Here is a 27,879-nt window from a genome sequence, read left to right on the forward strand (position 1 = left end):
CCTTAATGAGGTTAGACAAACAAGTAGATGATCTTAGGAAGCCAGACAGACACGCAGACAATCTTGGAAAGCTATACAGACGTGTCAATTTGACCCCCTAACAGGCCAGACAGGAAGATAGACGACCTTGAGAAGCTGGACAGATGGGTCAATGGTCTCTTGGAGAGGATCGATGAACGAGCAAACGGCTTTTATAGGCTAGAGAAGAAGACGGACAACCTCGAGAGGTTGGTCAGATGAATCAATGACATTAAGAGGTCAGACAGACAGACAGACAGACAGACATGTTGACACTCAGATGGCCAATGGTCTTAAGAAGCCAGGATTTTTTCCCCTTCTTTTCTATGGAGGAGAAGGAGGGTTGCTTTAATGCCCGGACTGGGTCCATCTAGGTTAAAGGTTCTCAAACGTAATTGACCTGCCTTCTTCATTTATTATCTATTTTGAAGGAAACCATTAGAAGTCGTCTCGAAGTTCAACTTTGTATTTAAGGTATCAATGATACAATCCAACGAGGTACCTATAGCAGGTATAGTAAAAAAATGTGATAACTCAAACTTCTTTTTTTTTTTTTGTTCAAAATATTGGTATAAGTAAAAGTATAGATTAGATGTTAGAACATGGTAAAATTCATCTATTCACTCAATTACTTTACGTACCACTGATGTATTAATGAGAATAATGATAACGTATAGTGATAAAACCTATACATGTCGCTTGGTGGGTTTTGTTACGACTTACACAGTGTTCATATGTAGTGTTTAGTGTTTTCATTACCGCTTCAGACGTTTGTGTTTACCTACTAATAATTTCCAAGTTCAAGCAATCGAGTGCGAAATTTCATTCGTCGAGTGAAGTTTTTATGTTGTGTTAAATGTTACCAAAATGTGTACCACGTTGTTGAGTAAAGACTTACCTGATATTGAGGTAAAAAATACTACACTCATTTTCCTATCTATTTATTTTTTTAAATGACATATTTATGTAATTCACACTGCAATACTCGTTTTGAATAAATACTTGATTTTAAATTTAAATAAATCGATCTTTGATTTGTTTATATTCGAAATTCAATTTCCTGGTATCACATCATCATTTATAAACATTAAACGAAAAGCTAAACGGGTGATAATTTTTGTACTTATTACCGATTTCTAGGCAATTTTGTCTCTGAATCCGAGAATTAAACCAGTTGCAAATATTCAGCCAACCATTTTGACCAAAAACGAGAAAATCAAATGGAAACGAAATACTGGTAAATCGTGCAATGTAAGTTCACAGTTCACATACTGATCATTTAGACTGGAGTTACCTACCTATGTAAATTTGCCTGAATTTTGCGATACTCTTGCTTACTATGACTCATTATGGTGCTTAATTTTTTTTTTAGAAAAGTCACTCGTTGTATAAGAATTTTGACGATGTGAAGCATACCACATTAAGCGAACGTGGAGCTTTGAAGGAAGCCTCAAGATGTTTAAAGTGTGCAGATGCTCCTTGTCAAAAATCCTGTCCTACTCAAATCGATATCAAGAGTTTCATCACGAGCATATCTAATAAAGTACGAGTGTCCCTTTCTCTAATTAATAATTGTGTAGATAAGAAAAATAGATAGACAGATGGAGCTTTCATCTATTTTGATTCATCCAATTCTTCGTAGAAGAAATAAAAATTTAATTCTGAACAAATCACGTATTTTCAAAAAACCTCTCGAATAAAATTACTTACATAAACAAAACTGAATTTTACATTGGACTCAAAAGAGCTATTTTGGGGAACAAAAACTTACAAAATTTAATTCCAAAATGACGAAAACTTGTTTTCAGCGAAACGAGGTTTGAGTTTTTGAATTTGCAAAGTTCAAATATCTAATTTACTTTTTGAAAAATATTTCTAATACCAATTTTAGAAAAAATGTACACCAAAAAAAACGAAAAAAATTTAGGTAGGTACATTCACTTTTTGGATACGGTCTTGCATTTTTCTAAAATATGCGAGGTGGAGGGGGAGTGGCTGAGAAACATCAACCTATCTACTTACCTACCTCTATCTACATATGTACATATCTATATTCTTCTTCTATTTCATAATCAATCATCAACTTTAATTCAACAAATCATTAATCGATTTCAAAATGTTAGAATTATTACGGAGCTGCCAAGGCCATATTCTCGGATAATCCATTAGGTCTAACCTGCGGTATGGTGTGTCCCACGAGTGATCTCTGTGTTGGTGGTTGTAATCTGGCTGCTACCGAAGAAGGTCCCATAAACATTGGTGGTTTGCAACAATTCGCAACGGAAGTACGTGCTTTGTAGAATGTATAAATTAAACGTAATCCGTTTCTATGATACGTGAATTCAATAGGTAGGTAGGTATCTATTGATCAATGGTTGGGGGGTGGGGGTCAAAATCTAACGTGTAAGCTTACGAAGTTTGCAATGAACTAGTTTTCCTCTGATAAGATAAAAGAGCATTTTTTTACCGCTCATGGTGCATAGAAATGTTCACATACGAGTTCATACTTGATAAAAATATCATCCACATGTACCTACCTATTAGATTACGTACAATCGATTATTATCTACTAAAAGTAATCGATACCTCTGTTTGAAAAACGTGTAGACGGAATTCAAATTATGTAATTATGTAAATTAGCTTGAGAAGGTCGTAATAGCTTCTATTAGCCGGATTGTTTATTTTATTTATAAACAGAGATGAGCTTGAGAAGGAATGTACCTAGACTACCTACCAATAATACAATAATAATACGCATATTTCTAGTGGAAATTTAAATATCCACGTGGTAAATCTTCCGGAAGTTTTTATTTTCATTTTCTAATTTTAGATTTTCAAAAAAATGAATATTCCTCAAATACGCGAACCTGGATTACCACTGCCTCAACATCATGATACGAAAATCGCTTTGATCGGTGCTGGGCCAGCTTCGTTATCATGCAGTACTTTTTTAGCCAGACTAGGATACACGAATTTGACGATTTTTGAAAAACAGTCGTATTTAGGAGGATTGAGGTATGTTTTGGGTAAATTGCATAAGTTCACGTTAACTGTTAAGAGATCATAAAGCTGAAAATACTGGAAGGTGTTTTACCGTAGCCAGATCAATTTTTTCGACGTGTTTATAAAAAAATCGAAAGAGCATTTTAAAAATATACATATTCATAGGCAAAATTTTAAGCACTGAATTATATTTTCTTGATTTTTTAGTATCTATAAACACCTCAATTTTCTGCAATATTTCAAATTTGGCCAGTTCCCCCCCCCCAATGCCATAATTTGGCTAAATTGTGGTAGAATATTTACTCAAATTCAATTTATGGCCTGTTTTTGACCTCTATAATCAATGGGGTCATAGTTTCAAAGTAATCTAGAACCTATGAACTTTTGGCAAATTTTTGGATTTTCAAGTTTTAAAAAAATACTGAGCTTGATCAAAAGGGCTCAAATTGAATTCAACTACTACAAATTCGGATTAATTATTATCATGATATTTTCGATCGATTATGGCCCAATTTTCTCAAAATCCTTTTTTTTTTTTTTGAAAAATGGGAAATTTAAACATTTTATAGAGGCTCTAAAATGGACCAAAACCATTACAAAGCAATTTAATGGGGAGGGGGTGTAATTTAGGTAATCCTTATTTTTGAATACCTCATCAATCGGTTGCAATTTCAAGCTGATCTGAAGTCTCTGGCAAATTTTTTGAAAAACTCACCAAAAAAGGCACAATTGCTCAAATGAAATCCAACTCTCATAAATTTGGATTAATAATTCTTCAAATCCCGATATACGAGTAAAATCTCACACGACGACGGGTGCAATAATTATGCAATTACAAACGCCCAAAAAAAAAGAAAAAAAGAAAAAAAATTAATTTGGCAAAATAAAGGTAAAATTTTCAAAATCGATTCCAGCCTGGTGAACTTTAAATTTTTATGGATTTTTGGACAAATGAAAATTCAAAAATCTACTGGAAACTTCAAAACGAAGAAGTCACTACCAATCGATTTGTCCTGGAGAGGGGGTAAAAAATAAAATGTAGGTAATTCAAATTTTAGCTTTCTACCCGAATTCAATTTAAATTCAATTTTTTTAAAATTGGAGATGAGCCAAATGTGATTTTTTTGGAAATTCGTCAGAAATTTAGGAATGAAATTTTGAGCCCTTTGATCGTCTCAAAAAATTACTAACTACGAGTATATTAGGTATAATAAATCTTGTAAACTTGAAAGTCGACAAAATTTCAGTTTTGAAAATTTTTATGAGATTTGAAAAAAAATTAAAAATTTCACTTTTTTGAAATACATAAATTTTAATTTTACTATGAAAGTTGAAATTTTATTCTTCAAAATTCAGAAACTATATCTGGTGTTGTATTTTTGCTTGGACATTCCATTGAATTTTCTTCATGCTGTCCCTAAATTCTGTAGGATACCTATATGATTTCTTTTTTTGTTCGTAAGTTGATTGGTGATGAGAAAATGACTGCATTGCATCTGATCAGGTCTGATTGGATCAAAACTTTGATCTAGGAAAATTCCCTGATTTGATTTTTTATGTTAGATAAGTTTTGCTCAGAGGTACGACCTATCTGATAATTAAACCTGATCTAATTTGATCAGATCAGATCGATCAGGTCCAAACAGTGTAATCATTGGCCACATCCGAGCAGATCTGATGAACCTGCTTGATCAGATTTGAAAAGTTCTGATCTGATAAGATTGTATCAGATATTATTTATTTTCCTTTGATCGATATAATTTGATCTATTTAAATAAGCACATATTAAATCAGATCTGCTCAGATTCGACCAGTCTCCTGATTTAATCTTAAACCAGTCTGATCAGACTTGAAAATTTTGATAACTGCCAATTTCCTGATTCAATGTAATCTGAATAAATTAGATCAGACCAAACATGTCTGATTAGATTTAAAATGATCTGATAAAAGTTAATCAGGTCAGCTGATTTTGATTTGGATAGATAGACCTGATAGAATGAGCATAAATATTGGACCAAATCTGATCAGATGGCTAACTTCCTGATTCAATCCGATCAGATCAAATTGATTCAAATAGGTCTAATCACATTTGATTAATCATAACTCCAAACTGTTTTGATGAGATCTAATTATATCTGATAACTTTCCTTCGGGTACCTACCTAGATAAGATTTTATCCTGATCACAGCTTATTATAATGTAGGTGTATTGGTATCAGATTAGATTTGCTCAGATATGAATTTCTTGATCCAATTCAATCTTTTCCCCTGAAACTGGCTTCCAATCTGCTGTTTATTGATATGACAACCCATTGAGTAACTTTTAATTGACGAGTGACTTCTTTGATGCAGTTCTTCAGAAATACCTCAGTATCGTTTACCAATCGATGCAGTCAACTTTGAAATCCAATTGGTGAAAGATCTAGGAGTAAAATTCATCACAGGAACACCTCTGTCAAAGGATCACTTGACTATTAATGTAATACCTACGTCATTGAGTAGTACCTATCTCCAATCTTTAAAATTCAGAATAGGCCACTCATTGAGAAATATCTGTATTTTTTCTGTCCAGAAATTGAAAACAGAAGGATATAAAGTTATATTCATCGGAATAGGTCACCCCGAAGCTAATGTAATCCCTATATTCAGAGGTCTAACTCAAGAAATGGGTTTCTACACATCAAAATCGTTCCTACCTCGAGTATCAGCTGGAAGCAAACCAGGTATCATTCTATTTTTAACTCACCAATAAATATTTCAAAAATTAAATTTGGTAGGTACCTACCAATGCAATGAAAAAGTTTCGTACTTTGAAATAATTATTGAATTTTTTTGAAGGCATTTGCAGCAATTGCAATTGTTCTAGTTTACCTCAGCTACATGGAAATGTGGTTGTTTTGGGAGCTGGAGATACAGCTTTTGATTGTGCCACTTCAGCATTGCGATGTGGAGCAAAAAAAGTATTCGTTGTTTTTCGAAGAGGATTTACCAATATTAGAGCTGTCCCGGAAGAGGTATGAATATTATTTTCCCATTTAATTATTATTATTTTTTTCTGTCCATGAAACCACAAATTTTCATTCCACTTATTTCAGATGCAATTGGCAGTAGAAGAGAAATGCGAATTTATCCCATTCCAGTCACCTAAAAGCGTGCAAACAAATGGTGGAAAAATCACAGGCATAACATTCTGGAGAAACGAACAACAAGATGATGGATCATGGAAAGAAGATTCTGAACAAGTTCTCAAGATGAAAGCAAACTTCATTATTTCTGCATTTGGTTCTGGTCTTTATGATGAAGAAGGTGGGTACAGACCTGCACATGGTTTTTGAATAATTTCATTTTAGGTTAAATTTTATTCAAAAGTTTTGTTTTCATAGTAATTGAGGTTCTCAATCCGATCAAATTCAATGATTCTGGATACCCAATTGTTGACTTGAAAACAATGCAGACAACCGATCCTGATGTCTTCTGCGGAGGTGACTTTGCCGGAATCGCTGAAACTACTGTAGAATCAGTAAATGATGGCAAAACTGCTGCTTGGTCGATTCATCAGAGAATTCAAGTCGGTGCCCAAACGATTCAAAATTATCTAACTAAGTAGGTACTTATTCTAAAATGATTCTAAAGTTTTTTTTCCAGAATTTACACAATCTAAATGTAGATCCAATACCTAAACTACCAAAATTCTACACTCCTATCGACGAAGTTGATATAAGCGTTGAAATGTGCGGATTGAAATTTGAAAATCCGTTCGGTTTAGCTTCAGCACCTCCTACTACTTCTAGTGCCATGATTAGAAGAGCCTTCGAAGCAGGTTGGGGATTTGTTGTAACAAAAACATTCTCATTATATAAAGTAAGTGTTATCCAATAATCTCAATTTTCCTTCATTGTAATTCGTATCTCAGAGTAATTCTCTATTTTACTTAATTTTTATGTAGGATATCGTCACAAACGTATCTCCAAGAATTATACGAGGTACAACATCACGTCATTTATACGGACCCGAGCAAGGATCATTCCTAAATATAGAACTGATCTCTGAAAAGACTGATTTATACTGGATCCAAAGTATACGCGAGTTGAAAACCGATTTCCCCACTAAGGTTCTCATTGCGAGTATCATGTGTTCGTACAATCGAGAAGACTGGACAAAGCTTAGCCAGATGGCTGAATCTGCAGGAGCTGATGCTTTAGAATTGAATTTGTCTTGTCCTCATGGGATGGGAGAATCTGGAATGGGCCTTGCTTGTGGACAGGTATACACTTTTATTGTTCAATTCCTTAATTGATTTAAGTTATTGCATAGGCATGCTCTATAGGTAGATATTTTAATAAAATATGTTCACAGGATCCTAACCTGGTTCGTGATATTTCATCTTGGGTACGAGCAGCGGTGAAAATTCCAGTATTCATTAAACTTACCCCGAATATCACAGATGTTGTGTCAATAGCCAGAGCAGCCTATGAAGGTATTTCACAAATAGTTTTACCACAAGTACAAGTGACTTTTTTGATGACCAATGATTTTAATTACCTAAATTTGAAAACTGCGATAATTAGGCAAAGCTGACGGTGTAGCTGCTATAAACACGATCTCAGGATTAATGGGCCTGAACTCAAAAGGAGAACCATGGCCTGCCGTTGGTACTGATAAGTTAACAACATATGGCGGTGTATCAGGTAATGCAACTCGACCAGTAGGTCTTCGAGCAGTATCTTCTGTTGCCAAAGCGTTGCCAGGGTTCGCCATCATGGGCATTGGAGGCATTGACTCGGCTGATGTAGGGCTGCAATTTTTACAATGCGGTGCTTCCGTTCTACAAGTAAGTTGTATGGATTTTATCATCGGCCTGATGTGAAATAAAAATTGGCGCATTTTTAAATCTTTCAAATGTTTAGGTTTGCAGCGCTGTGCAAAACCAAGATTTCACCGTCGTCGATGATTATATTACCGGATTAAAAACACTTTTGCATTTGAAAAATATTAAACGTCTGCGAGATTGGGATGGCCAGTCACCTCCGACACCGGTACATCAAATGGGGAAACCTGCATATTCGATAAGAAATGATCAAAATAAGGTAATAAGATCCTGATGATCTAAGAATTTTCAAGCTATAATTTACTCCTAAGTCATTGAAAATAATTGAAAATCCGGTCTAGATGTTTTATCCGGAATTAGAAATGAAGGGAAGGGACAATTTTATGAGCTTTGAATAATTTCAAAATCTCGTAACAGTATATATCTATGTACATCTAGAATACTTTTGGTATTGGTAATTAATCGATTTTGCTTCCTGAATCCTGGGCTATAGCATGCCAAATAAGATTGGTTTTGGAATTTTCAAAAATAATTGGCCAAGAAAGTTCAAAGTTGAGCTTTTTTTGAAAGTTCAATTTTCAAAAGCTTACCAATTTTCAAATCTGTTATTTAAAAATGTGGAAAAAAATACATTTTTAGGATCTTTTTTCGCAATTATGAACATTCTATGGTGAGATTTGCAAAAAAGTTGGGAGGAGGGAGGGCATGAAGCCCCAAAATTTTGGTAAAAATGAAAAAAATGTCGAATACTGTGTGACATATTGTTCATACGTGTTCGAAGGCGCTGTATATGAAAATCGACTAACTTTTTGATTCTAGCCCTCCAGTGCCTTCCATTGGTCTGCAAATTTCTTGAAAATTGAAACAATCGAGTGATATTCATTAGAACGTCCCCATTGGTCTTCCAAACTCTCTGAAATTTGAAAAATTCATGTGAAATACGGGTTAGGTATTAAAATTTTGGGAGCTTTTTCCAAAAAAAGAGAAACTTTGAGATTTTGAGCGTGTTGAAGGATCAGAATTTCAAAAATATGTTGATATTCGTAATCAGCACTCTCAAAAACCTAATAAACCACATGTCACACAATTTTTCCAACTTTCAGGATATTTTGAAAATTTATAGGGGTCGTTGGATGGGGTGAATCAGAAAAATAAGTTGATATTCGTGCTCATGCGCTCCAAAAAACCAAGTAAACCATATGTCACACGATTATTTCAATTTTCAGGAAATTTTGAAGGTCAATGGGGGTCATTGAAAGGGTCAAATCAAAATAATAATTTGACATTCGTATTCAGCGTTTTAAAAAATCTATGAAACTATAATTATATGTTACATAATATTTGACATTTTTTAAAATTTTAACTGTCATTTTTGGAATTCCTTCAACCCCTCCTCCCCCAATTTTTTGTAACTCCAATTGTACACTTTCTGGACTTTTTTCAAATTTTTATCATAGTTACAAAATGTGACAAGATTTTGAAAATTGAGCTCTCAAACAAAAACTCAGCTTTGAACTTTTGAAAGTATTGGCAAACAATTTTCAAGGCAGTTTCAATTATTTTTAGTGTCAGCAGTCCCGAGCAATTGGACTTTGAAGTTGGTCAATGTGATATGAAATTAAAATTGCTAAAAAATAAAAAAAAAAAAGAACAGCTCTATCTGCTCCAAAGGAGGTTAAGGAGCCACTGATAACTAGTTTTCATTTTTCTTACTCGTAATTGGAAATTCATAATTTTTTTTGAAGCAAAATCGAAGCTCCTAACCTGAAAAAGTGAAAATTGGGCTAATTTTTCTAGTTATTAATAATTATAAACATTCCCCCCCCCCCAAAATGTTGAATAACCCTTCTAAAATCATTCTTTTTTTTAAAAAAATTTATGAGCTATGCTTTAAAATGTTGAAAAAAAAACTACAAAGTTTCTGAAATTACTCCTATAACTTCTGAGGATTGGCAACCCTTCATACATTGTTTTAGTTTGGGCTGCATCATTTCAATGTAAATTATACCTATCCATCAAAAATTATAATATACGAGTATTTGTTACAGACTTTGCCAAATTTTGGAGAATATTTGCAAGTCAAGAAAGAAACCGTGGCTAAAATTAAACAAAGCGAAGATCTGTTGAATAACATCGAACAAATTCAACGAGACAATGAACCGGTCCAAGCTCTCAAAGTTAAAGATGTAATTGGAGAAGGACTCAAACATATTGGCACATATAAAAATTTAGATAATAAAAAACAAGTCGTAGCTTTGATAAATGATGTAAGTAAGCCAACTCAAAATATTTTACCTTACCTATTTTATTATTGTGAAAGAAATAGGTAATTGCAAATTTAAATTTTTCATCTGATTTTAGGACATGTGCATAAACTGTGGGAAGTGTTATTTGACCTGCAATGATTCTGGTTATCAGGCGATAACTTTCGATCATGAAACACATATTCCTTATGTAACTGATGCCTGTACTGGATGCACTCTTTGTTTGTCAGTGTGTCCAATAATTGATTGTATAAGGTAATTAATTACGATATTTAGTCAACGAGTAGAAGTATTTTAGCTCAATGTTTTTAAATCTAATTTTAATGTTTAAAAAAAATCATCAATTTTTCAAGAAAAAAGTAATGGTCATTTTTTTCCAGCATGGTTGAGAAAACCAAGCCACATGTGATTAAAAGAGGCGTTGAATATGATCAAGAATGTTCCTCAGCAAACATCTCTATCGTACAGTGAGCAGTAAACTTTGAAGATACCAGCAATATTATTGGATTGGAGCTCATCATGGCTCATCAAAAACCTAATTTTATTTTATTTTATTATTATTATTTTTTTATAGAAAAAAATAATGTATCTAGTACGCAGATAATTGTTCATTTTGTTATTCCTAAAATAAACAAATAATGTATTATGTGTATCTATTCTTTCAAGCCAATCTGAAAAAAAAGGCCAGAAAAACTCAAGTCATTGTCACTAAAATTCACAAAAAAATCAAATACACGTTATCTAATGTAAAAAAAAAACTCCAAGACGTGATTTCTATTAAAAATAATATAACAATCGTTACAATAATTATATGTAATTAACGGAGATTTACGAATAAATGGAAGGATAGAGGAGATCAGAAATTAAATCGAATTGAATTTGATCTCACAGTATATGTAAATGGGTAACTACGAGAATTAAAAGTATACATTTTATGCTCAAACAAACACATAGACATACGTTACCATCATTTACCTATAAATTAAAAATTACATACAATAAACTATAGAAATAATCAACACCACCCAAGCTGATTAGAGTTAACGTATTCGATACCAGAAGTAACGCAAAAAGATATGAAATTTTTCAAAGTATAGAAAAAAACCCTTAAAATTACAGGAGTACATTCTTCGTATCGAAAACATCGTTCAAAAAAAAATTCACTACGGTATCAGACAATTTGGACGTCATCACGCAAAACGACGTAGTAATACATTAACTTACACACAAAAAATTATTTTCACAACTTTAAAAAAAAATTAAGAAATAACAATTTAACAAAACTATAATGTAGATCAATTGATTGTTTTAAAAAGAGACACACAAAAAAAATATTGGGAAAGAATTAATTAACGATTATGTAACATGATTTACTGCCTCGTAACTGGACATCGATAGATCTTGAGCTTCTTCTTCTTCATCAGCATCGATATCGTAGTTTTGATTCTGATCGCAATTATCACATGTACTAGAAGGTCTCGAGGTGATCTCTTCGGTGTTTCTGGACGATTCCAGAGATGTATTGTAATTGAAATCGATACCGGAGTATTCCTTCTTGATGGAGAATTTATTCGAGTTGTGGTCTTTCTCGGGGTTTGAATTCAGCCTCGGAAATGAATTCGAGTCGTCGGGGTGAGATGTTCTGAAATTTGAAACCATTCATAATCTTCTTAGCAAGATCTTATTGTAATGTAGCTAGTTAAGCAGGTACCTATAGTAGAACGACGACTTACTTCATTCGTTTCGGAGAAGGTGTATTAATTCTCAGCCCCGAATTACCACCATATGTTTGATATGAAACGCCATCTTCCTCTAAAATATTCTGAAATGATTCGCCAAAAATTAATCAACGAAGGCAAATTTTTACTTTGCTTTAAATAGGTAGGTACAAATTCGAGCTCCTTAATCTCACCTGATTGCTATTAGTGTTATTATTGTTTATGGAATTATTCCCATAAAACGGTAGGTTTTTTGAATAAGGAGGACAATCGTCGGACTGATTTTCTCTGAAAAAATTGAAAAATTACCATCGTTAAAAACGAAGAAATTTTAATTTTTAATCACAAATTTAAAATGAAGAGTAGATAAGTACAGTTTGAAAAATAGAACAGATTGAATAATTAGAGAAAAAGTAGGAAAAGGATAAGTGAAAAAAGAATGCAAATTGCTGAAGATGTGACACTTATTGACTTACCTTTTTGAAACAATGGAAATGTCTAATTAAAAAAAATATTGTTTGAAGAAAAAAAATCGATAATGAGATTTCATATAAATTCGCCTTTTTCTGATTCTACAGTACACCTAACTAACCCAAATAGCACCAATTTCAGCAGTTTTGTTTTAATACTGACTCGAAAAAATAGGTACTCAAAACTTCTTCTTGGATTTTCGGGGAGAAAGTTTCAATTTTCAATTTGGTTCTCAACGTTTGAAATTTTTCACTACATCTGAATTGAACGACCCTTCAAAAAACCAGTTCTAAATTATTACTCGTGAAAAGATACATTGTCAACAGTCCAAGTATTTTAATATTTCAGTTTTTTTTTTTTAAATGAAATTGACAAATTTTTAGAATGATGTGATTGAGATTTTGGCATAACTCATCATTATGCAATGGGTGAAAAAACTTGAATTTTTTTCTCAAACGGTCTACAATTTTTAAAATTAATACAAAATAATTAGCACAAAATTGCTTTGGAAATTCAACATTTAAAAATTCAGCATTTTTTTTTTGCTCTGTGACATATAATTTATTATACTTTTCCCCTCCATCTGGTATAGAAACATATTATCATTTAAAATTACATTTAGTACGTACCTACTGTTTTGGATTCTTTTATTTAAAATTGAGTTCTCAATGATTTTATTAATTTTTGATCAATACCTAAGAAATGAAAATAGAAAAATGAGCTTGAAAACCTGTTCATAACAAGTACCTAATCAAAATTTTTAAAAATATTTTAAAAAACTGAAAATATACAATGTTTTGAGTACAAGCTATCAATTTTCTTCATAAATTTTAATTTTTCATAATTTTTTTCTCAATAAAATGGTGATGATTGTATCATAAAGACACGTTCTGTTCTGTTCCTAGTAAAGTAAGGGAAGGGAGTCGATAATTGAATACAATGTTGCAAAAATTTTAGCTTCTAAAATAAGTATCAGCCTCCTACCTTTCCCTCTTTTAACCCGGAAAGGCTGGAAATTCGAAAAAATGAAATTTTCGTTTTCAACATAAATGTACCTATATCGAAAAATCACCCTAATACGAAAAGTTCCAAAAGTAAAAATGAAAATGAAAACGAAAAAAAAAAAAAAAAAAAAACACAAGAAACTAAAAATATCGTTTTTAAAACTGGTTACAGAAATTTTAAGCTTCAAATATCAAGCTTGATTATTTATTTTTTGTTTTTTATTATCATTATTTGCTTGAGATTATTTATGTATAATGCAGAAAAAGAAATACAGGGTGAACGATCCTAGGTCATCCATCCAGTAAGCTGGGCAGAAATGTGGCAGGTATGTTTTTTTTTTTTTTTTTTTTTAAATAGTAAAGAGGGGATTTTTTGAACTGCCCTGGGCATTTTATTTCAGAAAAGAAATTAAACCGAAGTAAAAGTGTTGAAAAACTATAAAATGAACAATTTTGAAGACATTTGGGGCATTAGAAATGTGAAGTGAGTAGAGAAGAGGGGGTGGAATGCCTCGAAATTTTTTGAAAATCAATTATTCGATTCATTTTCAAACATTTTGTGGCTTTGTAGAATTTTTTAACTCTAAAACTACATTTTCATATAAAGTGAATCTCGAAAAATTATTTAAACTTCCGAAGGGGTATCGTGTGCCTCAAATAAAGTTTGAGGCCCATGATCCTCTTCTCTTCCCTCTCCTTAGACATTCTTAGGGTCAAAATTATTCTTCAAAGGGTTCATTCTTGTAGATAGGTATCTAAAATATTCTCCTTTCGTCAAACTCACTTGTAATCATTTTTCAGGTTCAAAGTCTTCAAACTAAAACTTTTGGGATATATATTTTTTTTTTTTTACTAAAATGAATCAATTTAGCTATGTATTGGAAGAGGTGAAATTTCAAAAACAATTGAGGGGTTCCATGGAAAAGGGACTTTGGTCATTTTTTCATTTTTTTTGTATTTTCACAATTTTGAATAGGTATTTAATATTTTTTAAAAAGTAATTTCACCATATTCAATGATATTGAACTGTTCTTCCACGAAAAAAAAAAAAAAATTGGAAAATATTTCCTTGTATAGAAAAAAATTTCAAGTCTATTTGATCATGTAAAAATCGGTTTAAAAAAATGACCAAGGCCCCTTTTCCATTTAGCCCTTCAATTGGTAGGATGCGTCGTCAGTGGGGAGGGGGAGGGGGGGTCTCATGATATTTTATGGCTCAAGATATGAAGTAAGTAATTTTAAAATAAAATATTTTTATCAATATCGAGTTGTTCAAAAATATGTTTAAATTTTAAAATGAGTACATACTCAAAATTATAGGAATTGAATAAATTTTTTAATCTCATTAAATCTCTATTAGGATTGCTTAATTTATTCAATGCAGGCTGTAAACCAATATTTACAGCATTTTGTGCCATATTTGCTTATAAAATCCTCATTAGACATTTCCATGTTCCATTTATTGTTCGATCTTTATCTATGGGCTCATTTTGAGAAAATGTTTTCAAACAAATTCTCAAAATAAACCGACACGATGTAAGTAATAGATAGGTAATATGAAACAGAAGCTCAAAAGCGAAACTGAAAGCAAGGTAGATAAAGTATAAGGCGATTTGAGAAAAAGAAAACAAAATTGAATATTCTCCAAAGAGAATTTCTACGAACAAAAAAACTCACCTGATTTCCAACAAATAAAAATATCTTACCTTTTATTTGGCCGGACATCTAAGGTCTGATGAATTGATACATATTTAGATCCAAAACAATGATAATATGGTTAAGAAAATTTCCAACGAAAGATTTAGAAAAAAATAAATAATAAAAAATAAAAATAAATACAAACCTGAATCCATAGGACTACTCCATACTACCAATAAACTACCAAATAATAATAAAAAAAAGAAAACAGAACAAGCTCGAAAAAAAAATCAGCCAGGATCACTCTTTCACTGCACAAGATATAGTAATATAGTACACACGAATTATCGAAATTTTGACCGCATCGTTTGAATACAACAAAAACGAATTCGAAATAAACGGGGGGGATGAGACACTGAAATCTAAACGAATTTCAATTTTATTCGCCTAAAATGAATTTTCTTTTATCGCTGATATCTATGCTTAAGCTGCTGCTACTTACTATCAATATCAAACGACGATTTATATACGTATTCGTCCAGCACATACAAATTAGCTACCGATTAGGCAAAAAAATTATACGATTAAAAAATTCTACGTGGATTCATTCAAGCAGCAGCAGCATGAATGGTGACATTGTATTGAGTTGGGGTAAAACAGCGGACACTTTGATGCCACCACTGCGGATGCTTACTGTTCGGCTGAGTGGTGGGTTTGTGTGGGTGACGAGATAGGATCGTATTTCCGCGGTCGACCGCGTGAAAGGTGACGACGTTTCACAAATTCTGCATCATCTACCATCCAAAACGAACCGAAATCATCTTCGTATCGAACAAAACACTTGTGAAGTGATAAATTGGTACGTATCGCATTCTGCGTACACAGGTCATCAAGAAAGAAAAAAAAATAAAGTGAAAGATGAAAAAAAAGAAAGAGAAATGTAAAATAAAATAAGAAAAAAATAGAAAAAAAAAAGGAAAGTAAAGATACTATCCGGTTCGCCTCAGCATTGACAAAACATTTTCGATTTGAGTTTACCTGTTGATCCGATGAAGCTCTCCGATACGTGTGATGGTCGCCCCGGGCAAAGAGTAAGAGAAAAGAGAATAAAAAAAGAGAAAAAAGAGAAAAAAATCTTCAAATCGAAATGCTATTGCCAACAGAGGCTTCGGAAGTCTTTTAGAAACTTGAACAGCGGGACATACCCAGTCATACAACGCTGGGGTCGCCTTCTGTAAAACTCCATTTCATCTACAGTCCATACTGCACCCTTCACGTTTTCAACCCGCATGAAACATTTATGTAGAGACAGGTTGTGACGTACGGCATTCTACATTGAAAAATATACCAATCATAATCATATCTCCTTGCAACACATTTCCATCAGTAGCTGCAACCTGTGTTTGTAGGTCCTAAATTTTTAAAAAATAATTTCCCCCCTTTTTCAAGATGTTTTAAAAAAAGTAAAATGGTCATTGAACCAAATGAAAATTTATCGAAACTTGACCATTTCCAAAATTGTGAAGGAAATCTTTGATTGAAACCGGTAGCAATTGACCAGCAATTCAACACAGTTATGAATTGACACGAATTATCTCCCCCCCAAAAAAATCAAAGATTTCCTTTCACATATTTTTATTCACTTTTTGATCAAGACACGAAGTCGGGTTGGTCAACGTGATTGATGAATATGATGATAAGAAAAGATTACTTTTAACCAAGCAAATCTTACTTAAAAGAATCACTAATCAATTCTTATGAACTGTTAATACCATAATAAATACCTAGATAATTGATAAACTTAAAAATAACACACATAAATAACGAGAAAATTATATCGATAATTCTAAAATATTCCTATATACAGGGTATGCGAATTGCAGTTCACTGCCTTCCATTTGAATATGTGAGGGCGCATACGGAAAGGGTCCTTATGACCAAAAAAAAAAAAAAAAAAAAAAGTTCTCTAAAATTGTTGTAGGAACCCTTTACAGAGTTCCTACAACAATTTCAGAGAACTTTTTTTTTTTTTTTTTTTGTCGAATTGTCCCTTTCCGTATGCGCCCTCACATATAGGCAAACACATCTTAAATTGCAACAATTTCTAGAGGAATTTTAAAACTCACTAGAGACTCTGAAAAGGTCAAATTAGGATTGTTTTAGTTTTTTTCACTTTTTCTGGAATTTAAAAATTGGTTAAAAATTCACATTTGAATCAACATTGCTAGAATTTCGCAGTAACCACCTAGAACGGTCAAGAGGGTGCCTAAATGAACTCATCAGTCAATATTTTAGGTTCAAGAAGTATATTTTCGATTTTTAATAAATTTTTGAACATCAATTAATTTGGGCTTTAAGAATTGCAATGAGTCAAAATATAGAAAGCTCTTTATGCATGTGTTTTGTTTTCAACCCCCTAAATCAGATTGAAAATGGTTTTTAGCAGTTTTGAGTAGTTTTGGAGCATCCTGAAGATTTTGAATGTTGAAATTTCCTCAAAATTTCACTCAATGCAGTTGGAAATCAAAAATGTAATTTATATGTACCCTAATTTCAACATGCTGAGTCGATTGAAGCTGGTTTCAAGCCGTACTAAAGCCTCCAGCTGTATTTTGAAAATTCCAGTTTTCAAAAAAAGTGCCAAAGAAACCATCCAAATCAAGTTTAAAACTTACTGTTTCTGCTGGGTATTTATTCTGACTAAAAAAAGTTGGAGACAGTTGATATACAGGGTAGTCGATGCTATCTTTGTTGTAGAATGAGATAACATTGTTATTTTGGTTGTGAAACGTATTCATTTTTTCGATTTTTCGCCAGCTAGATTGTTCTATAGCGTCGGAAATTTGGTACATATGAAATTTCAGCTTTCGAAGTTGATTTAGTAAAATTTTAATTTTTTCGTATTTTTGGTTCAAATTTGATTTTCAAGAATTTACGTAAAACATTGAAAAAAAGCACTTCAGCTCATTAAATTTTGTCTAATGATGTATTAGTACTTTTGCATGATCTTTCAGTTTAGCCTCGTCCGGTTCAATAAATTGTCTGCCTGTTGTATTCCACTCTTAGAAAAAAAGGTTTAAAAACAACGCCAGTGGCGTAATCAAGAAAAGGGGGAGGGGAGCTATAAAATTATTCTTTCATTTTTGAAAGATTTTGAGCAGAAATTAGAAAGTGCAATTTGAACTGATTGTGCCATTTTTTTTTTCAATTTATGTGTTTCAGCACTAAAAATCATTTTTTTTTGGGAAAAACTGAAAATCTCTCAAAAACAAAATACGTAAAACAAAACAAACCAAAAAAACAAAATAAGATAAACAAATTTCTCGCCTTTGGAAAGTGATTAATTTTATCCTAGAGATCTCAAAAAAAAAAAATGTAAATTTCTGATAGGTACGGAAGTGTCCAAACATCAAATTTCAGTGATTGAAAACTTCGCAAGTCTTGTGCTGTGTGCAGTATGTTTACAAATATTGAACTAGGGTAAGACACAAGCAAAATAATTCATTATAGAGAGTCCCAGGGTAAGGTTGTAACGTGAAGAAATAGAAGAGGGAGTGCTGCAATTCGCATATCCTGTATAACGATTTACATTTATGAATTTTCAAAATTTTGCAATTGCCAAATTACATAAAAAAAATGACCGAATAAATATGAAAAAATGTATTAAAAAACTAAAAAAATTTTTAAAAATGAAAAATTTTGAATACCTACACCTACAACATGACTACTTATATGAAAAATGATATAGATTCGAAACGTTATGTTATTTCAATAACATTTTTACGATGCAATTTTTTCTAAAAATTAGAAAAATACGAAGGAAGATTCAATTAGTCAGCTACAAGCTACAACCTTGCAACTTTGATTTTTTTTACTGCTCCGAGGCCCTCATTCGATATAATTATAAGTAGCCTAATAAAAATATAATCCTGTAGAGCAATTTTTTAAAAAAAATTTCAAAAAAATTTCAAAAACTTGACTTTTATATCATTTATATTTCTTCAATTCTTGCAATTTCTTGAAAATAAGCTTGCCTCAAAATACGTTTTTTGTACTCCTCACGTCAAAAGTTGTCATCATTAGGTATGCAAGAAAAATTGAATTATAATTCACAAAATCGCAACTGCTCAGTGAAATTTTTTCAAAAGACTCAAATCAGACAAAAAAAAAGTAAGAACTGAGTTGGCTTTAATGAAAAAGGGCTTACAACAAAACAAATGAACTTCTTACTTTAAAAATGTTACAATTTTTTCATCACCTAATGAATTTTCGAAGGCTTCTCGAAATGGGCTCTGTCTGAGGTGTTTTGGTGCGTAAGTTCTTCTCCCCAGATGCATTTCTGGCGATATTAAAAAGTGAGCCTCAAAACAATGCTAGCATAAAATATTATTATCAAACTTTAATTCCCAAATTTTTAATTTTTCAATCAAATTTTTTTCAAAAAATTGCACCTAAAAATACTACTTATTTTGATTAAGTACTTAGTCCAAGTCATGTCAAAGGTGGGCCTCAACTTGCTAAAAAACAAAAAATGATCAATCACTGAAAATACACAGTAGTCAAATAGCAGGAAAAAATAGGTGAACCCAAACATTATTGCGATCAAAGGTTTTTTTGGTGAATATTGTCTAGGGTGGTATGTTGAACAACATACTAAAAGTCCGCGCCCCTACCCCACGAGCTACCCCCCACGGTGGATCGAAGCCGCCCCCCCAAAATCAGTTTTTCGTCAAAAACTCCTGAAATATTGAATTTTGAGTAAAATGAGCTCAGTGATCATTTCATCTCCTCTCCAATACCTATCAAATGAGCTATCGACCAACTCCCTAGTCTCAAGGGGGGTGGCGCTACGACCTTTCAAAGTGACGTGATTTTAATAATTTTACATTTTATGACTTAGGACTTGTAACCTGTTCTAATTGATAAAATGAAGTCAAACTTGAGGAATGGGATTCCTTTGGAAGCTAAAGTTGACCTCTGGAGTGGGGAGGGTCAAAGTTGAAAATTACAGAAAGGTCATTTCTTTGGAGGGGCATAACATGACCCCACATGAATGAAAAAGATCAAAAATCATACCATCGGACAGTTCCTCTATTGTGATCAACATATTCGAATTTCAGCTTCCTAGGTCATCCCTACTACTTTTAAGATGGAAAACCCAGAAAAAAGGGGCAAAATAAGGGGATTTTCACCTTGATTCCGCATTAAATGGGGTGGGGGGATGGCCTAAGATGCTGAAATTTAGATATGTTGATCACATTGGAGGAACTGTCCGATGGTATGATTTTGGACTCTTTTCATCCATTTGGGGTCATGTTATGCCCCTCCAAAAAATTACCTTTCTGTAATTTTCAACTTTGACCCTCCCCACTCCAGAGGTCAACTTTAGCTCCCAAAAGAATCCTATTCCTCAAGTTTGACTTCATTTTATCAATTAGAACAGGTTACAAGTCCCAAGTCATAAAATGTAAAATTATTAAAATCACGTCACTTTGAGAGGTCGTAGCGCCACCCCCCTTGAGGCTAGAGAGTTGGTCGATAGCTCATTTGATAGGTATTGGAGAGGAGATGAAATGATCACTGAGCTCGTTTTACTCAAAATTCAATATTTCAGGAGTTTTTGACGAAAAACTGATTTTGGGGGGCTTTGATCCACGGGGGGGGGGGTCAGCTCGTGCGGTAGGGGCGGGGACTTATAGTATGTTTTTCAGCATACCATCCTAGACAATATTCACTAAAAAAACTTTTGATCCCCATTATGTTTGGGTCAAATTGCATTTTGACTGGGCTAAGTAGTAATGTTTTAGCAGTCTGATTAAATTTTCAAGTTTTTTTTTCTTCATCCATCCTGAATTTTGTGATTTTGAATCTGAAAATTTTTCCATGAGCGATTTTATGAGTTTCTAAACTGAAAAAAAATCGATAAAAATGACTCAAATCTGAATATAAATCTGTGATGAAGTTCCTCTATTTAGGTACCTATGTTCTCAAGAAAAGCCGACCAAAAAAAAAATGAAATTTTCAAAAGAAAGGTAATCAAAATTTAATAATGTTGGCTTAATGCAAAATTTTCAATCTTTTCGAAAATCGATTCGATTCAAAGTTATTTTATAAAAATCAAATTCATAAATGATTATCGACGTGAAAAAATTCTCAATATAAAATTTCAGTAGACATCAGCGAAGTATTTCTGTATACATACATTTCTCTCTACGATAATATACCTACACGAAGCGAACTTTTAATTTCACCCTACTAGTATATTCGATAAGCTGAATTTTTTTCATTTATACATATGAAGTGGTTCGACACAAAATTTTATTAAATTCTGTCTACTACACTTTTTTCCGCTTTGTTTCTACGGATATAAATAACAATTGGGTTACGTACATAACTCTGTACACCCACACGAAGGTAAAACACTAAATAAAACATCACCACTTCACACCCACTCGTTTAAAATCCTATACAATTTGCACACGAGATAAGTTTATATGTAGTTAGGTACCTATTTCTGATCCTACTATTCGCAATTTCAACAAAACTAAAACTTGAAAAAATAGTCCCCTTTTCTCCCTCGCTCACGAACAAAATTTTTCCCCAATCGAAACACTTCGCTGATATCCACATTGTAAACTCGATGATAAACTAGGTAAAAAATTAGATACCTTCCAAGTGGCAGCATTACGACGAAAATAACAAAACGTATTTTGAAACCAGTTGTATATTTCATTCAACGTCAATTGCTTATCCGGTGATTCGATAATAGACTGAAAAAAAAAACATACAATGTTAAAATCGCATTTCTAAAAGTACCTAACTCGTTTCTTTAGGAAATGTATAAGAATACGAAAATATAAATTTCAAGTTTGCGAGGAAATTTTTATTTTATTTCGACCGTAATACCATTCTTGTCGCCGCATATACGCGTATACTATAAAATGCTGCGCAGACACTTGTTGCTTTATATTTCACATTGCCCTTCGTTTCTCTCGTTCGGTTTACATTTTTCAAAATACTCGCTAGTTCATTAATCTTAATAGCTCGGTGCTTTATACGTGGTCGTGATTCCTTATTCGCAGCGCCTTCAATTTCTCAATGAAGACTGACAAATACGCCGGTATATTTTTTTCTTACCTTACGTATCGCGAGAACAATGAGATATTTTCGATACGACCTTTCATTGTGAGCTTTTCCAGCGTGTCGTGGTTTTCCATATTAATGGTGGTTTTGTTTACTGTCGTATTTGTTGCAATGCTTTTGTGTACATGTATTTTAATCGCTCTCATTCTATACGTTAGGTAGGTACCTTCGTATATATCTAGTATACGTACGTTCAGGTTGGGAAAATGAGCTAGAGGTAGATAGTAATACAGAAGCGGATTAATCGATAAAATATGCGAATTACCTGTCTAATTAACGAAGCGTATGTAAAAGGTGGTCGTACATCTGCGCTTCTATAAAATTCGCGGTTTCTATTGATTTCTGTAAAATTAATCAGACAAAAAGTAATCGATGAGAATGGTACGAATTAATTGGTATATCTTTTATAGTAGATGAATATTTTCAAAAAGTTTTAATGAGCTTTGTTATAAAAATGTGGAATTTTTGTCCTAAAATTAGCTCACCTTGTTGCACATCGAGACCAGCTCTTTCCAACATATAGGGTAATCCTGCGAAACCAAAAATACAACGCAATAAATCATCAAATCTCATCACAGCCGGATTGATTATTTTCCTGAACAAAATTAAGTACCTCCGGAAGTATCACTCATTCTTCTACTCTTATAATAACTGTGCGATTTAACAGACGAATGTGGCGTACTACTGGTGCCATTCAAAGGAACCAGAGAAGACATGGTAACGGGTAATGAATGCGAAATGGTACTAGAAACGCTGCTCGATTGCTGTTGATAAATTGACGGCGAACCATTGGTTCTAGCTGGGTATAAAGTATCCTGTAAAGAAATCCTCCGGTTTGAAATATTTTGTACCAATCAAATGATAAAATAGGAAATCTGTAGATTCTACGATGATCACTTACACTACTTCCTTCGTTATCAGATTCGTTGATTACTTCTTGCTTGAACATGTGTAAATGCTGCATCATCGCGTTCAGTCGATCTCGTTCTGATTGCAATTGTAATTCTAATTGATTAACCACTTGAGCTTGTACTCGAGCTTGAGCTGTAGACCGGTCGTCTAAACAATGGTCAGTGTTCAGATGCCTGCAAAAAAAAATATTGCAAGTGTATATTTTACACTGATCAGAATAAATGTAGGTGTTGATAGCCCAATAGAGGAGATCTACACGTACTTTAAAAATGACTGATAATCTTCGCAAACGGTTTCACAGCTAGGCCACCGGCAAACTCCATGACTACCGTATAAAATATTGCCTTCGTGATTTTCATCTTCAGTTGATGCGGTACCGTTACCATTCACTAAATCTCTTCTATTCAGGCACATCGAAGCTAACAAACCTGCGCAAAAATGTGAAAAAAAGTGTTACCGCAATATTCTTGTATTGAATAATTTATTCAAAAATTCACGAAATCTGAGAAGGAGCCTGCCATCAGTGAGATCAGATCGAAAAAATCCAATATTTGAATTCAGCACTTTTGAATTAGTAACAATCGATATGCTACTTCAATTTTCAATTTTTTTGAAATTTGATCAAATCTAGGGAGTTTTTGAGCTCTCCAGGAGGGGGAGGGGGTGGGTAAAATGCTACTTTGAAAATAATTTTACTAGAAAGAGAGTAAACAAATATTCGACGTAATTTTTTTGATTTTACAAATGATAGATTTCAATTTTTTAATTTGTAATCATAATTTGAACGTTCTCAATGAAAGTTCAGTTTTCAACTTTTCAACTTAATTTTGTTTGAAACCTCGTAAACAGATTTATTACAAGTTCAAGCAACATCGAAAATTCGAAATTCGTTCTTCTGAAGTTCAGCAGCTTTGTAAAAAATCGGATTCCGCGAAATCTTAAGTATCTATGTGAGGGAGGGAGGGAGGGAGGGAGGGAGGGGGTGATAATAGATATTTTACTAGATCATCAAAAGTAAATCACGAAAAAAATTGGAACGTAATCGGAACGCAAGACCAGATTAATATCATTAAGTTTCAAGTTCCAATTGCTGAGGATAAAATATTCGAAAGAAACTTGCGTATTTACGGCAAACTAGTTAGGCAATTTTATTAACATCTTTGAAATGCTACAGTTTGCGTGTACTTGAAGGCAACCCATAATATGGGATATTACAGGTCAAATCTGGCTATCGGTTTAGGTCCTTCGATTTTGCTCATTAAAAAAAAAAAAAATATGCCTCTCACTTTAGGAGAGAAGGAAACACGCTATCATTGGTCCGTCAAGAGGGGAGGGGGGGTGTTTTTTTCTTAGCTGCTATCGTCATGTTACGTATGATTCCCATCAGCTATGGAGTTTGATCTCTCGGGATTGCTGCGACTTTAAGAAAATCTTTTTGTGTAGTTTTGAAGGTGTGTAATTGAAAGTAGACGCAAAAATTTTCTCCAAAAATTTCAAAAGTTCAAAGTTGGGCTTCTTTGAAAGCTTCATTTGATTTTGGAGTAATAATTTACATATTGGAAAAAAAATTCACGAATCATATATTTTCATGATATTTACAACTTAAAAACGTACTTATGAACCTGTTGTGATCCCGGTTTGCAGAATCATTTGGGGGGGGGGGGGGTGTACAAAGCCACTAAATTTTGATCAAAATGTAAAAAAATGTAAAATACAAGCATAGTGTGGCACATTGATTCACACGTTTCGGAAGTGCTGAATACAAATATCAACTTATTTTTTCGATCTTACACCTCCAACAACCCTCCCTCCCGCGGAACCCCTCAAATTTGCCGAAAATTGAAAAAATCGTGTGACATATGGTTTGTTAGTGTTTTGAGAGCGCTGAATACAATATCAACTCATTTTTTTGAATTGACCCCTCCAACACCCCCCAATGACTGCCTACGTTTTCTGAAAATTGAAAAAATCGTGTGACATAATGGTTTGTTAAGGTCTTGGAAACGCTGAATAAGAATATCAACTTATTTTTTCGATTCTACCCCTCCAACAAACTTCCTCCCCGCGGGAACCCCTCAAATTTCCTGAAAATTGAAAAATCGTGTGACATATGGTTTGTTAGTGTTTTGAGAGTGCTGAATACAAAAATCAACTTATTTTTCTGATTTGACCCCTTCAAAGCTCCCAGTGACCAACCTACATTTTCTGAAAATTGAAAAACCCGTGTGACATATGATTTGTTAGTGTTTTGAGAGCGCTGAATAAGAATATCAACTTCTTTTTTCGATTCTACCCCTCCAACAACCTTCCTTCCCGCGGGAACCCCTCAAATTTCCTGAAAATTGAAAAATCGTGTGACATATGGTTTGTTAGTGTTTTGAGAGTGCTGAATACAAAAATCAACTTATTTTTCTGATTTGACCCCTTCAAAGCTCCCAGTGACCAACCTACATTTTCTGAAAATTGAAAAAACCGAGTGACATATTGTTTGTTAGTGTTTTGAGAGCACTTGAATACAAATATCAACTCATTTTTTTGATCTGACCCCTCCAACACCCCCCCCCATCAATGACAACCTACATTTTCTGAAAATTTAAAAAATCGTGTGACATATGGTTTGTTGAGGTTCGGAAACGATGAATACAAATATCAACTCATTTTTTTATTTGACCCCTCCAACATCCCCCCTTCGGTAACCTACTAGAATTATCTTAAAATTGAAGGGCATTTTCGAAAAATTCGGGACGTTTTTGCTCCTTGTCATTATGTTTCCGTTTTGGGCACAATAGCACAGTCCAAAATGAAAGCATTTGAGATTCTATGTCGATCTCTGATATTGCCGTCAAAATCCGTGACCATTTTTAACGTTCTATTGAGCGGTTGAAAATTTATAAATTGCTTGTTTTTGGATAAATTCGTCTTGTGAAAATTTTTTCATCGCAAATATTTCGCATTAATTATGCCAAAATATTGAAAAATATCAGTCCTGAAGCTGTAGAAATATTTTAGAACGCAGTTGTTTCATTTTTTCGGGCTTTATTGCCTATCAGAGATCGACGAAGAATCTTAAAAACTTTCATTTGGGCCGGTCCAGTTTTCCCAAAACAGGTTGGATACCGACAGGAGTGAAAAACCACGATTTCTTCGAAAATGCTCTCTCTTTGGGGCTTTACATCTCTCTTCCAGGAGCAGCTTGAGGGGATAAAATTTTGTATGACTAAATTTCAAGTCAAAATAAAGGTACACATCTGCTAAATTTCTTCAAAATCCGCAGACTTTTTTTTAGGACGATCTACTATATCTACTAAGTATATTTTTTTAGTTTGAATTTTTCTGGAAAATTGTTTTATTTTATTTCATATCTAGGACTTATTACGGTAATTTAAATATACGCACATAAAACCCGAGTACTCGTACACTCAAATTATTTAAAAACTGCACAACCAGATCAAATGTTACGAATAGGACCCTTTATACTATGTAAACTACCAACAACCATTCCCTGCAGGTCTGCAAGTAGAAAAAAGACATCGTCCCAGAACAATACATCACCCAGACTTAAGAAACTGAAAACAAAAAAGTAAACTTTCCCCATAAACGACACGTTGAATTAAAAAAATGTTTACGATCATCGAATGCAAAAAGTAGTACCTAATATGGGCAAAAACCCGGTAACATGTTCAACATTGCACTGGAAGAAGTACGAGTACGTAAACAATGTATAAACGTACGAAAGCTTTTCACGTTTATTTAAAAGCTGTTGGATGGGGCGCGGACTCAGTATTAAAAAGTTTTTATCGTTAACGAATAATATTTTATACATAACGCGCGTCCTATAATTTATTTTATTTCTTCGAAGAGGTTTTCTTTTGCATTTTTTTTCTCCTTTACGCCTCCTGCGTTATTAAGACGCGAAGGTTAACTTTTTTGAAAAAAAAAGTTTATTCTAATAATTGAAGATCGTAAATTCGAAAGGATTTACACCGAAACAAAAAAAATAAAGAAAAAGAAGTATAAAAAATGAGTAGAAGAAAGTTCTTTTTTTATTTTTTTTCCTTTTCACCGCAAGAAGTGGGAAATTTTACGCCAAAAAATAACAAATAACATAACACTACAAGGCACTCGCGCTGGTCTACCTTTATGAGCTTTCGCCTTGCTCACAAACTTTTACAACGTGAATGAAAAACAAACTGTTTGTAACGATAAACGAGTGCGCAAACTTGGCATTTAATTAAATTTCCAAAAAATATGTAAATACGGCGGATGGTGATATCGAAAGTGTACCTACACTACGTAGACGTGGGTACTAACAACAACAACAACAACAGATACACCCGAAAAATAACCCCTGTAGACGGGGTTTCCTCAGCACCTTCCATGTAAAATGTTTCGCTTTGTTTGCGATATTTTGCGGTTTAACTAGTTACCATACGTTCCAGGTTTCCTTTGCTGTTTCGTAGTCGGCTTGTATTTTTTATTAATTTTCATTCTTTCTACGCGATTTTTAAAGAAAACTGGAAAAATATGGAAATTTTCAGTGTTTTGAAAATAACTGAAAACATTATTCGAGGTTTTGATCATTTTTTATTTGATAAGAACCTTTATCTAATTAGATTTAATCACATCAAATTTGATCCAAAAAATAGCGGAATTCAAGTACTTGGGTGTAATACTTAAATCTTGTAATATAAACGCTCACAATAAAATAAAAAAAAATATCTACCTGAATGATAATTATATCTTGGTTTAGATCAGATTGAGTTGGATCCAAACATACCTATAAAATAGGTCTCTTCAGATCCATTTGAAACACCTTTTTCTAAGAAAAACGCCTAAAAACGAGGATTAAGCACACCCCTTCCATTTCCCATTTCCGTTCTC

General features: G+C 33.1%; 2 protein-coding genes across 5 annotated transcripts in view; one reads left to right on the forward strand and one right to left on the reverse strand.

Annotated features, from left to right (window-relative positions):
* Positions 1 to 728: 728 nt before the first annotated feature.
* Positions 729 to 10,758, forward strand: LOC135839224 (dihydropyrimidine dehydrogenase [NADP(+)]-like). Of its 2 annotated transcripts, none has more exons than XM_065355154.1 (18): positions 729 to 927; positions 1,159 to 1,269; positions 1,391 to 1,561; positions 2,142 to 2,303; positions 2,849 to 3,033; positions 5,373 to 5,499; positions 5,593 to 5,743; positions 5,859 to 6,034; positions 6,116 to 6,326; positions 6,404 to 6,588; positions 6,654 to 6,881; positions 6,967 to 7,284; positions 7,377 to 7,497; positions 7,589 to 7,851; positions 7,928 to 8,107; positions 9,897 to 10,115; positions 10,210 to 10,367; positions 10,493 to 10,758. In XM_065355154.1, the coding sequence occupies exons 1-18, from the start codon at positions 886 to 888 to the stop codon at positions 10,581 to 10,583; spliced, it is 3,099 nt and encodes a 1,032-aa protein (XP_065211226.1). In that variant the 5' UTR covers positions 729 to 885; the 3' UTR covers positions 10,584 to 10,758. The 2 variants fall into 2 exon arrangements, with proteins under 2 accessions (XP_065211226.1, XP_065211227.1); XM_065355155.1 differs by having other exon boundaries at positions 6,666 to 6,881.
* Positions 10,759 to 10,873: 115 nt separating this feature from the next.
* Positions 10,874 to 27,879, reverse strand: part of LOC135840262 (forkhead box protein P1-like) — a 78,251-nt gene continuing 61,245 nt past the window's right edge. For 2 of the 3 annotated variants that reach the window (XM_065356698.1, XM_065356697.1), the window contains exons 4-13: positions 23,261 to 23,426; positions 22,988 to 23,171; positions 22,700 to 22,901; positions 22,572 to 22,616; positions 22,352 to 22,428; positions 21,612 to 21,713; positions 15,638 to 15,816; positions 12,025 to 12,118; positions 11,846 to 11,934; positions 10,874 to 11,754 (exon numbers count right to left, since the gene is read on the reverse strand). In XM_065356698.1, coding sequence (XP_065212770.1) covers positions 11,469 to 11,754; positions 11,846 to 11,934; positions 12,025 to 12,118; positions 15,638 to 15,816; positions 21,612 to 21,713; positions 22,352 to 22,428; positions 22,572 to 22,616; positions 22,700 to 22,901; positions 22,988 to 23,171; positions 23,261 to 23,426 — 1,424 coding nt within the window. In that variant the 3' untranslated portion in view covers positions 10,874 to 11,468. Of the gene's footprint in view, positions 11,755 to 11,845; positions 11,935 to 12,024; positions 12,119 to 15,637; positions 15,817 to 16,148; positions 16,274 to 21,611; positions 21,714 to 22,351; positions 22,429 to 22,571; positions 22,617 to 22,699; positions 22,902 to 22,987; positions 23,172 to 23,260; positions 23,427 to 27,879 lie in introns of all 3 variants that reach the window. The other variant, XM_065356699.1, reaches the window with a different exon arrangement.

The sequence above is a fragment of the Planococcus citri genome, chromosome 3, assembly GCF_950023065.1.
Source record: "Planococcus citri chromosome 3, ihPlaCitr1.1, whole genome shotgun sequence".
NCBI lineage: Eukaryota > Metazoa > Arthropoda > Insecta > Hemiptera > Pseudococcidae > Planococcus > Planococcus citri.